The sequence below is a fragment of the Anolis carolinensis genome, chromosome 1 (genome assembly GCF_035594765.1).
Source record: "Anolis carolinensis isolate JA03-04 chromosome 1, rAnoCar3.1.pri, whole genome shotgun sequence".
Lineage (NCBI taxonomy): Eukaryota > Metazoa > Chordata > Lepidosauria > Squamata > Dactyloidae > Anolis > Anolis carolinensis.
This window is the reverse complement of record NC_085841.1, coordinates 2,292,566-2,307,835: the sequence shown is the minus strand read 5'-3', so window position 1 is coordinate 2,307,835 and position 15,270 is coordinate 2,292,566. Positions and strand designations below refer to the sequence as shown.

The 15,270-nt window shown below is 42.8% G+C and overlaps 1 protein-coding gene across 1 annotated transcript; it reads left to right on the top strand.

Annotated features, from left to right (window-relative positions):
• The first annotated feature begins 2,888 nt into the window (after positions 1-2,888).
• LOC100556022 (zinc finger protein 420-like) lies at positions 2,889-15,053 on the top strand. Its single transcript, XM_008122623.2, has 2 exons — positions 2,889-2,986; positions 11,522-15,053. The coding sequence occupies exon 2, from the start codon at positions 11,696-11,698 to the stop codon at positions 13,259-13,261; it is 1,566 nt and encodes a 521-aa protein (XP_008120830.1). The 5' UTR covers positions 2,889-2,986; positions 11,522-11,695; the 3' UTR covers positions 13,262-15,053.
• The last annotated feature ends 217 nt before the right edge of the window (positions 15,054-15,270 follow it).

Here is a 15,270-nt window from a genome sequence, read left to right as displayed (position 1 = left end):
TGTTCTGTGTACAGTAGAGTCTCACTTATCCAACATAAACGGGCCGGCAGAATGTTGGATAAGCGAAAATGTTGGATAATGAGGGATTAAGGAAAAGCCTATTAAATGTCAAATTACATTATGACTTTACAAATTAAGCACCAAAACATCCTGTTTTATCAGAAATCGACAGACAAAGCAGTTCAATACACTGTAAGGTTATGTAGTACCGTATATACTCAAGTATAAGCCGACCTGAATATAAGCTGAGGCACCTAATTTTACCACAAAAAAAACTGGGAAAACATTGACTCCAGTATAAGCTGAGGGTGGTAAATTTCAGAAATAAAAACAGATACTAATAAAATTACATTAATTGAGGGATCAGTAAGTTAAATGTTTTTGAATATTTACATAAAGCTCAAATTTAAGATAAGACTGTCCAACTCTGATTAAATCATTATTCTCATCTTTTTCAATGTAAATGTGCTTATGTATCCTTTTAATAATAATAGACTAAAATAATACATGTAATAATAATAATAATAAATACAGGAAAGTAATACAAGTAATAATAGAGTAAAATAATAAATGCAATAATAATAATATCAGAGTGCTTCTTAGCAGGGGGTTGGACTAGATGGCCCATGTGGTCTCTTCCAACTCTACTATTCTATGATTCTATGATTCTATGAAATTAATATTAATATTAATTAATATTATTAATAATAATAAAAATAGAGTAAAATAAATGTAATAATACCAATAATAATAGAGAAAAATAATAAATGTACCATATATTCTTGAGTATAAGCTGACCCAAATATAAGCCAACCAGGACCCTCACCCGAGTATAAGCCGAGGGGGGCTTTTTCAGTCTTAAAAAAAGGGCTGAAAATCTAGGCTTATACTCGAGTATATACAGTAATTACTGTATTTTGTATTTATGGATTTAGCACCAAAAGATCTCAATGTATTGAAAAGATTGACTACAAAAACACTGACTACTAAAAAGGCAGACTGCACTGGCTAATACAGAATGTTGGATAAACGAAGGCTGGATAAATGAGACTCTACTGTAATATAATATATGTCATAGAAATACATTTTCCTATGTGTATTTTGTATAATGTTTCATGAAGTGTTTTAACTACGTGGTGCTCTGCTTTAATATATCCATACATACTGGTAGCACAGTGTGTTAAAATGCTGAGCTGCTGAACTTGCAGACAAAAGGTCCCAGGTTCAGATCCCGGGAGCAGAGTGAGCTCCCACAGTTAGCCCCAGCTCCTGCCAACCTAGCAGTTCGAAAACAGGCCAATGTGAGTAGATCAATAGGTACTGCTCCGGCGGGAAGGTAACGGCGCTCCATGCAGTCATGTACCACACAACCTCTGAGGATGCCTGCCATAGATGTGGGCGAAACGTCAGGAGAGAATACTTCTGGAACATGGCCAGAGAGCCTGGAAAACACACAACAACCCTGGTTCTCAACCTCGAGTCCCCAGGTGTTTTGGCCTACAACTCCCAGAAATCCCAGCGAGTTCACCAGCTGTTAGGATTTCTGGGAGTTGAAGTCCAAAACATCCGGGGACCCACAGGTTGAGAGCCACTGCATTGGGCTTTTTACCTGCCTTATGGTCACAATGAACAGCGGATAGTAGAACACTGTCTGCAGCAGGGGTCCTCAAACGTTTAAAGCAGCGGGCCGACCCACAATCCTTCAGACTGTGGAGGGGTCGAATTATCATTTGAAAAAAAAAAATGAACAAATTTCTATGCACACTGCACATGCTTTATTTGTAGTGCAAAAAACAACAACAATGAAAGAACAATACAATATTTGAATATAAGAACAATTTTAACCAACATAAATCTATCAGGATTTCAATGGAAAGTGTGGACCTGCTTCTGGCCAATGAGATAGTCAAGTTGTTGTTGTTGTTGTTGTTGTTTACCTTCAAGTCATGTCAGACTTTGGGTGAGCCCGAGTCTAAAATTATTCATTTATTTATTTACTACATTTATTTACTACATTTATATCCCACCCTTCTCACCCCAAAGGGGACTCAGAGCAGCTGTATGTACAGTAGAGTCTCACTTATCCAACACTCGCTTTTCCACTGTTCTGGATTATCCAACGCATTTTTGTAGTCGAAGTTTTCAATAAATCGTGATATTTTGGTGCTAAATTCATAAATACAGTAATTGCAACGTAACATTACTGTGTATTGAACTACTTTTTCTGTCAAATTTGTTGTATAACATGATGTTTTGGTGCTTAATTTGTAAAATCATAACCTATTTTGATGTTTAATAGGCTTTTCCTTAATCTCTCCTTATTATCCAACATTTTCGCTTATCCAACGTTCACGGGGATCATGGGGTTGGTTGTGTGTTTTCCGGGCTGTCTTGCTATGTCCCAGAAGTATTCTCTCCTGATGTTTTGCCCACATCTATGTACCTCACAACCTCTGAGGACGCCTTCCATAGATGTGGGCGAAACGTCAGGAGAGAATGCTTCTGGAACATGGCTAGACAGCCCGGAAAACACACAACAACTCTGGTTCTCAACCTGGAGTCCCCAGGTGTTTTGGCCTACAACTCCCAGAAACCCCAGCCAGTTCACCAGCTGTTAGGATTTCTGGGAGTTGAAGGCCAAAACATCCGGGGACCCCCATGTTGAGAGCCACTGCATTGGGCTTTTTACCTGATTTATGGTCACAATGAACAGCGGATAGTAGAATACTGTCTGCAGCAAAGAAAGCGTCGCAGCCCTTTAGAAAGAGAGTGAGAGGGAACCCCAAAGGCCATCCAGTCCAGCCCCCTTTCGCCGGTCAGGCCCCGCCCCTTTTGCAAACACGGTGGCCCCGCCCCCTTTGCGGCAGCGAGGCGCCGACGTTATTTAGGCCCCGCCCCCTTTTTGTCAGCGAGGCGCCGTTATTTAGGCCCCGCCCCCTTTGCTGCCGCCATTTCTGTGAGGAAGAAAAGAAGGAAGAACGACAAGGTGAGCGTTTTCATCCTCTCTCGCCCTCTTCTTGCTCTGGTTTCTATCCGGGACCCATTTCGATCTCTTCCATCTCGACAAAGACAGTTTGAGATGGGCCAGGAATGCCTTTGCTGCCTCTCAGCTTCCTTGGTGCCGCAGGCAGATTTGGACCAAGAGGCCGGAAGGCAGCCAGGGAAGGGAGGGAGGCCTTTCTTTCCCTCAGGCGCAGCCTCCTCTTTCCTGAGGGATTTCCTTCCTGGAGGCCAGGCCTCGAAAGACGGAGACCCAGGCCCTTCTGGAGTCTTCTTGCACAGGCTGCATTCTACTTTCCATCCAGTTTTGGGCACCCATTTTCAACTCGTGCCTTGTTTTTTTTAATTTCTCTTCCGTGTATTTTAATATGTATTTTATAGAAATGCGTTTCAATAGGCATCGTTTATACGTATCTTTGAAGGATTATTATTATGTTTGTTGTCGAAGGCTTTCCTGGCCCGAATCACAGGGTCGCTGTGAGTTTTCCGTTTTGTATGACGATGTTCCAATAGCATTCTCTCCTGACATTTCGCCTGCATCTGTGGCAGGCATCCTGAAAGGTTGTGAGGTCTGTTGGGAATGAGGCAGGGCGGTTCCTATATCTGTCCAGGGTGTCTGTCTGATGCAAGTGTGAATGTTGCAATTAGCCAATGATGAATTAAACATATATAATGTTATATTTGGGAGCCTTCGGTGGCTCAGTGTGTTAAAGCATTTTGCTGCTGAACTTGCAGATCACAAGGTCCCAAGTTCAAACCTGGGGAGTGGAGTGAGCGCCTGCTTTAGCTCCAGCTTCTGCCAATCTAGCAGTTCAAAAACATGCCAGTGTGAGTAGATCAGTAGGTACTGCTCTGGCGGGAAGGTAACAGCGTTCCATGCAGTCATGCCGGCCACATGACCTTGGAGGTGTCTGGACAACGCCGGCTCTTCGGCTTAGAAATGGAGATGAGCACCGACTCCCAGAGTCGGATACGACTGGACTTAACGTCAGGGGAAACCTTTACCTTTACTAATGTTATATTTATTTATCGTGTCAGAAGCGAACTGTGGGTACAAGTTGTAATGTATTTGAAAAAAAATATAAGAAATGTCCTTTGACCAGTAGCTGGCCACTAGGAGTGCCCCTGGAGTTGTTATAAGAAGGTCCTCCATTTTCATGTGGCTGGTCTCAGATTGCATTGTAATAGGTGGTCTGTGGTTTGCTTTTCTCCATATTCACAGGTCCTGGACTCCACTTTGTGGCCCCATTTCTTGAAGTTGGCTCTGCATCTCGTGGTGCCAGAGTCCAGTCTGTTCAGCATCTTCCAAGTTCCAAGCCTCAGCCATGGCTTGAGGTTCTGGGTTTTAGCCTGCCACTTTTGCACTCTCTATTGCTGAGGTGTTCCTGCAAGTATCTCTGTAGACCTTAGGAAGCTGTTTCTTGATTTAGGATGTTGGCATGCTGGTCGCACTTCTCCTGGTCAACTTGACATTAGCTCAGGGCTTCTCTCATCCCTAACTGACTCCAGATGAATTTATTGCACTTTATCTATTACCTTGAATTCATAACTTATAAGGTGCATTTTAGCTTATCTATTACTGTAACCTCGCTGGTTTTAATTCTGCTTTATTAAGCGTGCTTTTATATCATAGGCTAATGTTCAGATTTTATAACTGGTACATGTTTTTGTCCATTGATGTACTGTATACTGTTATTGTTTTTATTTGCTATTTCTGCGAGCCACCCCGAGTCCCCTTAGCGGGAGATGGCGGTGGGATATAAATAAACCAAATAAATAAATAAATGATATTTGAATGGGGGATGGGCCAGAGATGTCAATGCCTTGGTACTTTCATTACAGGCTGCTAATACCGGTGGATATCAGGTGGTGCAATACCAGCTAAACAGTATAATTTATCCAGTGGTGTGGGGCATAGACCTCCTGTGATAATGCGACATGTCTCATTAAGAGCCACACCCACTGTTTTAATGTGGTGAGATGTATTCCACACTGGGCATGTGTATTGAGCAGCAGAGTGGCAAAATGGAAGGGCAGATGTTTTTACTGTGTCTGGTTGTGATCCCCAGGTTGTGCCAGTCAGCTTTCATACAATGCTATTTCTTGTGCCCACGTTTTGCTTGATAGTAAAGCCATGCTTCTTGTAGGTCAGAGCACAGTCCAGGGTAACTCCCAGATATTTTGGTGTGCTGCAATGCTCCAGTGGGATTCCTTCCCAGGTCATCCCCAGAGCTCGAGATGCTTGTCTGTTCTTAAGGTGAAAAGCACACGTCTGCAATTTTGATGGATTAGGGAACTGCTGTATTTCCCTATAATAGGCAGTAAGAGTACTGAAAACTTTGGAGAGCTTCTGTTCACCCATTTCAAAGCTGCTTCGTTGATGATGGCATGATTATCAGCATAGATGAAACTCTGTCCTATTTGGCGGTGGCTGGTCATTTGTGTCAATGTTAAACATCGACAGAGCAAGTACACTTCCCTGAGGCAGGCCGTTCTTCTGTTTTGCCGTCTGCTTCTCTGGCCTGGAATTCAACAAAAAAAAAAACACCCTCCTGTTTTGTAGCAGATTTCCTATGAAACGGGTGAGGTGATAGTCCTTTGTGATTTTGTAAGTTTTTCTCAGGAGAAGGCGATGATTTACAGTGTCAGAAGATGCTGATGGTCTATGAAGACAGCTCCTGTAATCTGCTGCCTTTCAAACCCATCTTCTATGTGCTGAGTCAGGTTCAACATTTTTGATGTGCAGCTTTTGCCTATATATATAATCTATATAATGTTTATAATGTGTTTTAATCATGCTGCAACCCACCTTGAGACAAAAAGAGAGGCATGCAAGACATTCCATTATTTCTTGTGACAAATAAGTTTTATTTTGTTTTCAAAAAAATGAAGGCAAAGGCGAAGAACATACAGGCTATAATGTGTAAGTTAAGGACCATGTTAAATAGTTCTATACATAAATGTTGTATTGACGAAGACCTACAGGAGCTCTGTTTCAATCTGATTTCAGGCCAGGCTATGGAACAGACACAGCTTTGGTCACCTTGGCGGATGACCTACAGTCCTTCCTGGAGGGCCATTCTCAGAAGGTGGTTCCCAACCTTTTTTTCCCACCAAGGACCACTTTGAACAGGGACCACGCTCCAACATTAGCACCAAAAGGGTTACAAATCAGTTTTTGATCAAGTTTAGATTCGGTTTCATTATTGGGGGTACTAATTCAGAAAATTGCATTGGATTGATCACAGCAGCTCTAGTTTCCGATACAGAACTTATGCCTTCCAGTAGTTGCCATCTGTTCACCTACAGAAAGCCATATTTAATGATCTAGAGCTGATGTGGTATATCCAATGCAGTTTTCTGAATCAGCACCCCAAATAACCCCAGGAACAGGCCCAAAAATGAAGACACCAAGGTGCCTCCAGTTCCAGGCACAACATTGAATGGCTCCACTCAGAGGGAGGGACAGAGGGAGGAGGAGCAGCAGCATTCAGAAGGCTTGTTGTTGTTGCGCCTTTCGTGGGTAGTCTGGCTCTCCCCTTCCGACATCCCTGTTGCCTCAGCACTATAAGAGGGTTTCACGAGACCAGTCACTTTTGTTGCAATGGTGAGGCCATGGACCATATTTTAGTTCTTGGGGACCATTGATGGTCCACAGACTGGGAAACACTGGTCTAGCGTCTCCTTATGGCCTTTGTCTGGATAATGTAACTGTAGTGTAATAAATATTTCATAGAAACACGTTTTAATGTGCCTCTATATATATATAGCTTGGAGAAGATCAGCCCACGCCAGAGCTTCCTGTCGGCCGTCGCCACCCGCAGCTCCTTCAAGGTCAAGCCAGTCCCTTCAAGGATCCCATCTTGCTCTTGGTCGGCCCCTCTTCCTTTTTCCTTCCATCTTCCCCAGCATCATGATCTTCTCCAAGCTTTCCTGACTTCTCATTATGTGGCCAAAATACTTCATCTTTGCCTCTAACATCCTTTCCTCCAGTGAGTCGGGCTTTATTTCCTGGAGTATGGACTGGTTGGATCTTCTTGCGGTCCAAGGCACTCTCAGGATCTTCCTCCAACACCACAGTTCAAAAGCATCTATCTTCCTTTGCTCAGCCTTCCTTATGGTCCAGCTCTCATATCCATAGGTTACTATGGGGAATACAATTGCTTTAACTATGCGGACCTTCGTTGCCAGTGTGATGTCTCTACTTTTCACTATTTTATCAAGGTTGGCCATTGCTCTCCTCCCAAGAAGTAAACGTCTTTTTATTTCCTCGCTGCAGTCTGCAGCGATCTTTGCGCCTAGAAATACATCTACAATGCGCATATACAAACATGTACACATACAAATGCATAGACAATCCACCACCCACATTGCAGTCACCCTTCGTCTCACCCCCAGTGAACCCACCACCTTGGCTTCTTTTCACTAATATTTATAGAGTTTATGCTCATTTTATTTACCCCTCTATAATTCTAGGTCAATCCAGGGATGTGCCTATTAGTAAAGGTTTCCCCTGATGTTTCCCCTTGGCTTTGGAAACCCTCCCCACGTAGATTAGGCAAGCACCCACACTGTCCTCCTTCTTCTTAGATCTGAAAACCTGGTTATTCCAACAAGCATTTGATAATGGTTAGTACCTACGTATAAATGCCCAGTCCCTAGGTCTCCAGATAGCATTCTGTTTTCTGCACCGTATTCATTTCCCCAGCCCTATTGTATGTTGTTTTTCATTATCCCATGTCTGACCCTTTTATGGCCTGGTCATGCAAATTTTTATAATTATGGTCAATAGTTTCTGAAGAAAATGGCCAGATGGAGCCTTCATTATTATTATTATTATTATTATTATTTACAGCATTTATATTCCGCCCTTCTCACCCCGAAGGGGACTCAGGGCGGATCACATTACACATATAGGCAAACATTCAATGCCTTGACATAGAACAAAGACAAGACAAATGCAGGCTCTGAGCTGGCCTCAAACTCATGACCTCTTAGTCAGAGTGATTGGTCTCAGCTGGCTGCTCTCCAGCTTGCGCCACAGCCCGGGCCCAATGTTGCTGTTTTTCTCTTATGTTAATTGTGTTTTATACAAATTGTTTTATTTTATGATATTTTTATTTTACTGGTAGTTGTGTTTTAGTGGATTGTTGATATTATGTGTGTTGGACTTTCTGTCCCATATGTAAGCTGCCCTGAGTCCCTTCGGGGAGATGGTGGTGGGGTATAAAATAGATTATTATTTCTTAAATTCTCCCATCAGATATGCTATAGCCAGCTTTCAAATTACAGCAGAGTCTCACTTATCTAAGCTTCACTTATACAATGTTCTGTATTATCCAAGGCAGTCTGCCTTTTAGTAGTCATTGTTTTTGAAGTAAATGTTGCAATGTTTTGGTGCTAAATTAATAAATACAGTAATTACTAGGTAACATTACTGTGTATTGAACTGCTTTTTCTGTCAATTTGTTGTAAAACATGTTTTGGTGCTTAGTTTGTAAAGTCATAATGTAATTTTATGTTTAATAGGCTTTTTTCTAAATCCCTCCTTATTATCCAAGATTTTCGCTTATCCCATGTTCTGCTGGCCGATTTATCTTGGATAAGTGAGACTCTACTGTACTAGAAATCTTGGCCATCTGTGTGTAAGCCCACAGTTTGTCCTTCCAATTTGAAATACTTAGCGTTTTTTCACTTTTCCAATCTTGGCAATTTTTATACGTGCAGCTGTGAAGATGTACTGGCAAATTTATTTCTGGTTGCTCTACATTGTCTCTGAATAACCCTACCGTATTAGGCATAGGAGCCCCGGTGGCAAAGTGTGTTAAAGCACTGAGCTGCTGAACTTGCAGACCGAAAGGTCCCAGGTTCAAATCCCGGGAGCGGAGTGAGCGCCCGCTGTTAGCTCCAGCTTCTGCCAACCTAGCAGTTCGAAAACATGCCAATGTGAGTAGATCAATAGGTGTCGCTCCGGCGGGAAGGTAACGGCGCTCCATGCAGTCATGCCAGCCACATGACCATGGAGGGGTCTACGGACAATGCAGGCTCTTCGGCTTAGAAATGGAGATGAGCAACCAACCCCCAGAGTCAGAAATGACTAGACTTAACATCAGGGGAAACCTTTACTAATAGGCACATCCCTGGATATTTTAAAACTTTGTTGTGGATCATTTATTATTTGTTTCCTTTATATTTTTTCCAATAAGCCTGCACCAGTTTGCAAGACCACCACACAGGGAAGAAAGTCCCATTCTTTGCTTTACACTTCTAACAAAATCCTCATTGTGAATTATCTATTTTGACTAGAAGAGCTGCAATTACATTGCACAGTGGTTCTCAACCTGGGGGTTGCGACCCCACAACCCTTATTTATTTATTTATTTATTTACAGTATTTATATTCCGCTCTTCTCACCCCGAAGGGGACCCAGGGCGGATTACAATGAACACATATATGGCAAACATTCAATGCCAACAGACAAACAACATTCAGTTTTAGACAGACACAGAGGCATTTTTAACATCTTTCCAGCTTCACGATTCCGGCCACAGGGGGAGCTGTTGCTTCACCGTCCATTGGTGGCTGTTCTTCCTCATTCTTTTCCTCTTGAGCAGTTTTTTTTATGGTGTTGTAGATTAGTTAAATTAGCCTCCCGCATAAAGCGTACCTAAATTTTCCCTACTTGACAGATGCAACTGTCTTTCGGGGCTGCTAGGTCAACAGCAAGCCGGGGCTATTTTTTTTTTTTTTTTTATGGTCGGAGGCTTAACCCGACCCGGGCTTCGAACTCATGACCTCTCGGTCAATAGTGATTTATAGCAGCTGGTTACTAGCCAGCTGCGCCACAGCCCGGCCCCTAGAGGGGTTGCGGCACTTCCTCCTTAGGCACCCGTCACCTTCACTGCCCTGGAATGGATCTGAACAAAAAGCAGTTGGGGGGGGGGGGTGGAGGGAGGAGGGAGCGAAGGGGCTTGCCACTATGCAGGCAGAGTGCCAAAGAGCGCAGGCAGAGTGGGGGGGGGGGGAGTGAAGGGCCCGCAGCCCCTCCCTGCAGGCTGCGGGGACTGGAGTCACATGCATCAATAGAGGGTACCCCAGGAGGAGGAGGGAGAGGAAGAAGATGTTGATGCATAGGGCTCCTTTTTTCTAGTTCTTTTTCTTCCTTTTTGCTCCTCTTTTCCTGAAACCCTTCAGAGCGGATACCTGGCTGAGTTGCTGTGAGTTTTTTGGGCTGTATGACCATGTTCCATGCCACTTTTGGTTTCCCCCAGGGCACAGGATTTATTTCCTCCCTTTTATTTCATTATCCTCCCTTCTTTTCCCTCCCCTCTTTCATTTCCTTCCATTTCTCCTTCCCATTCTTCTTCCCCTCCCTTTTCTTCTTCCTTTTTTTCACTGTTCCAGCGCAGTGGTGACTCTGAGCTCCCGTCTGTTCCTTTCTTCCCTTCCCCAATCCAGGCCGCTTGAACACGCCCCATTTCCAGGTTACAGGCACAGTGTCTGCAGCCACCCAGCCACCCGTGTGTTGGAGGGAGAGAGAGAGAGAAAAGGAGTAGGGAGGGAGAAAGGCTGCTGTTGGCTCTGGCTGATCCTCCCTGTTGCTGGGGGATGTCATTGGTGGATTAGAGCTGTTGGGAATCTGTTGAGTGGTTAGACTCAAAAATAACCCTCTCTTGGGGTGATTCCACATGTTGGGTCATGATTCCTGGGAAGAAACCTGTATGAAAAGCTTGTGTTTCTCTAGCTCTCCTTCAGCTGCTGAAAATCTTTCCTGGGCAGAGGACAAGGAAGGAAAGGGTGAAGTGGGCAAAGGTCCAAGAGGTTGGCAGGGGGAAAAACATCATGGATAGAGCTGTGCTTGTCTTTGCATCCAAGGGAGTGAATGGCCCAAAGTGGACATTGTTCAACAGAGACTAGTTTTGTCAACATCCCAACAAGTCTCAGTGTGGTTTTGAATTAGACGGGTGGGGTGGGGAGCAGGGTGATGGTTGGATGTAGGATTACTTTGGAAAAAGACTGAAATTTTGGTGGCAGCAAGAGTCTAATTTGGGATGCTCAGGAACCAGATCTATCATCGGAGGCACCCCAGTAATCTTTGTGTCCCTCAGCATTTAGCACATTCCAGTAATTCAGGAAATCCCATTATCCAGTGATTGATACCCTTCAATTTTGGAAAGAACTATTCATTTTGTCTGCCTGCCTGTCTTCCGTTCCTTCAGATATATTTTGTTCAACCCAATGAAATCAATGTGACGCTTCAGTATTACCATAGAAAGAGTTCCCCTTTTCTCCTATCATTCATTCTTTTCCTCCTCCCTCCTTTCTTCTTTCTCTTTGGATTAATTCCCTTTTTAAAGACTCAGTTATTGCCTTTGCTGGTATCTGTATATGCAGTTGAGGCCCTGATGTCTGCATTTCTTGATATTTTCATTTTCAGTATAAACTATGAAAGGGCGGAAAACTTGGAGATAAAGAAGACTTCTGTCTTTCACTATTGATCTCTTGTTTCTTTCTTGACCAGGGAAATCGGGATTCTGTGGAGCCATATCTTGGGTTCAGCAAGGAAACCAACAATACAAGAAAAAGAAATACTTTCAAGATGATCTTGCTGAATTCTTGACCTCACTTACAGATAAGAAAGAAAGAAAAGAGCCAATTATCTGCATTAAAATTCCACACGCAAATCACTGTTGACATGAAGGAGAAAGCTTCTGAATGCCTGGAGTGTGGAAAGGTTTTTACTCATAGTGAGAATCTATGTTTGCATCAAAGGACTCACACTGGGGAGAAACCCTATACATGCCTGGAGTGTGGCAAGACCTTCACTCAGAGTTCGAGTCTACGTTCACATCAAAGGACTCACACTGGGGAGAAACCCTATAAGTGCCTGGAGTGTGGACAGAGCTTCACTGTGAGTGGACATCTGCGTACACATCAAAGGATTCACACTGGGGAGAAACCCTATACATGCGTGGAATGTGGACAGAGCTACACTACAAGTGGATATCTACAAAGACATCTAAGGACTCACACTGGGGAGAAACCTTATACATGCCTCGAATGTGGAGAGAGATTCACTGAGAGTGGAAATCTCCGTTCACATCAAAGGACTCACACTGGGGAGAAACCCTATACATGCCTGCAATGTGGACAGAGCTTCACTAATCATTCGAGTCTGCGTTTGCATGAAAGGAACCACACTGGGGAGAAACCTTATACATGCTTGGAGTGTGGAAAGAACTTTATTCAAAGTACACATCTACGTTCACATCAAAGGACCCACACTGGAGAGAAACCCTATACATGCCTGGAGTGTGGAAAGAGCTTCGCTCAGAGTTCAGGTCTACGTTCACATCAAAGGATTCACACTGGGGAGAAACCCTATACATGCCCAGAATGTGGAAAGGGCTTTGCCAAGGGTGGAGATCTACAAAGACATCAAAGGACCCACACAGGGGAGAAACCCTATGCATGTCTGGAGTGTGGACAGAGCTACACTACGAGTGCAAATTTACGTTCGCATCAATGGACCCACACTGGCGAGAAACCCTATACCTGCCTGGAGTGTGGAAAGAGCTTTACCAAGAGTGCACATCTACATAGACATCAAAAGATTCACACTGGTGAGAGACCCTATATATGCCTGGAATGTGGAGAGAGCTTCACTGAGAGTGGAAATCTCCGTTCACATCAAAGGATTCACACTGGGGAGAAACCTTATAAATGCCTGCAGTGTGCACAGAGCTTCACCAATCATTCGAGTCTACGTTCACATCAATGGATCCACACAGGGGAGAAACCCTATACATGCCTGGAATGTGGAAAGAGCTACACTACCAGTGCAAATCTACATACCCATCAATGGACCCACACTGGGGAGAAACCCTTCACATGTCTGGAGTGTGGACAGAGCTACATTTCAAGTGCAAATCTACGTTCACATCAGTGGACCCACACTGGGGAGAAACCCTATAGGTGCCTGAAGTGTGGACAGGGCTTCACTCAGAGTGCAAGCCTACATAGACATCAAAAGACTCACATTGGTGAGAAACCTTTTGCATTCCTGGAATGTGGAGAGAGCTTCACTCAGAGTGGAAATCTACATTCACATCAAAGGACTTATACTGAGGAGAAACCGTATACTTTCATGGAGTGTGGACAGATTTTCACTAATCATTTGAATCTAAGTAGTCATCAAAGTACTCACGCTGGGGAGAAAATGCTAGAAATGGCTGGAGTGTGGACAGAGCTAGACTCATAGTTCAAATCTACATAGACATCAAAGGACTCACATTGTGGAGAAACCCAAATATGCCTGGAATGTGGAAAGAGCTTTGCTGAGATTGCACATCTACACTGGGGAGAAGCCCTCTAAATGCCTGGAGTGTGAACAGAAGAATAGAACTATACATAGACATTAAAAGACTCACACTGGGAAGAAACCCTAGAAACGCATAGAGTATGATAGAGCTTCTCAAAGAGTACAAATCTACATTGCCATAGAATTCACATTTGAGAGAATTGTGGTATTTGACCCCAGACAGACTGTCTAAGACAAAAGCTTTCCAAACTTTTCATGTTGGGTATACACTTTTTGGAAATGCATCCTTTTGTGACATGGTGATTCAGTTTAACTAGCAAACTGGAGGTTAAATCAACAACAACAATAATAATAATACAGTGGAGTCTCACTTATCCAACATTCACTTATCCAACATTCTTGATTATCCAGTGCAGTCTGCCTCCCGCCCGGGTCCACAGCTATTTCTCTAGGCAGCAAGGACTGACCTTTTTACGGATTTAATTTCCGACAATGTAAATACATTAACTACAGTAAAGTCTCACTTATCCAAGATAAACGGGCCGGCAGAACATTGGATAAGTGAAAATTTTGTATCTTAAGGAGGGATTAAGAAAAAGCCTATTAAGCATAAAATTACATTATGATTTTACAAATTAAGCACCAAAACGTCATGTTTTACAAGAAACTGACAGAAAAAGCAGTTCAATACACAGTAATGTTATGTAGTAATTACTGTATTTACAAATTTAGCACCAAAACATTGCAACATTTACTACAAAAACAATGAATACTAGAAGGCAGACTGCGTTGGATAATAAAGAACCTTGGATAAGTGAAGCTTGGATAAGTGAGACTACTGTACTACATAACTTTACCATGTATTGAACTGTTTTATCTGTCAATTTGCTGTAAAACATGATGTTTTGGTGTTTAATTTGGTGTTTAATAATAATAATAATAATAATAATAATAATAATAATAAATCTTTATTTATATCCTGCTTTTCTCACTAAACAGAACCCAAAGTGGCTTACAACCTTATAAAAGACAATATAAAACAATATACATATGTAAAACTGTAACCTGTAAAAACAAATTTACAATAAGAAACAAACATATTTTAAAACATTTCTCTAATACAGTTATTGCAGGCAATTCAACAAGATAGATGGTGATCTTAGCTGGATTCAATAAAAGTTAACCTTCCTGTCGTTACAGCTAAGTGTCTTCATCAAAAGCTTGGGCAAACAGGAAGATCTTTAGCTGCTTTATAGAAGATGTCAGGGAGGGGGCTGTTTTAACTTCCTTGGGGAGGGAGTTCCAAAGAGTTGGAGCGGTCACCGAAAAGGCCCTCTCTCTCTCTCGTCACTGCCAACCACATTTGTGATAGTGGCAGCAACGAGTGGAGGGCCTCGCTAGAAGATCTTAACATTCGAGCATCCAGCACAGGTAGCCACCCTATACCCTGATCTGCCTTCCGACTGACCAGGAGGATCTCCGTCTTGTCTAAATTCAATTTCAGTTTGTTAGTCCTCATCCAGTCCACAGCAGCTGACAAGAGTTCAGGGTCTGGGCTGCTTCCTTGGCTTTTGGTGGAAATGAGTAGTAGAGTTGGGCATCATTTGCGTACAGATGGCACCGAACTCCAAAGCTCCTGACTCCCAGCTGCTTCATGTGGATGTTAAACAACATGGGGGACATATAAGATACATAAGATTTTCAATAAATATATAATAATAGAAATATGAAATTGCTTTCTTCTGGCTTTTAAAATATTACGTTTTAATTGCTGTCAGCCTCTAATTTTTAAGTGTCCTAAATGCTTATTTGTTAAGATGTAATTTTAGCTCTGTGATGTCTAATTTGGTGGGTTATCTCACTATTGGGTTGTTGTATTTCTTTCGGGCTGTGTGGCCATGTTCCAGAAGTATTCTCTCCTGACATTTCACCCACATCTATGGCAGGCA

What these genes read in the sequence shown, in the direction of transcription:
- LOC100556022 (XM_008122623.2), top strand. Translation starts at nt 11,696, where the DNA reads ATGAAGGAGAAAGCTTCTGAATGCCTGGAGTGTGGAAAGGTTTTTACT.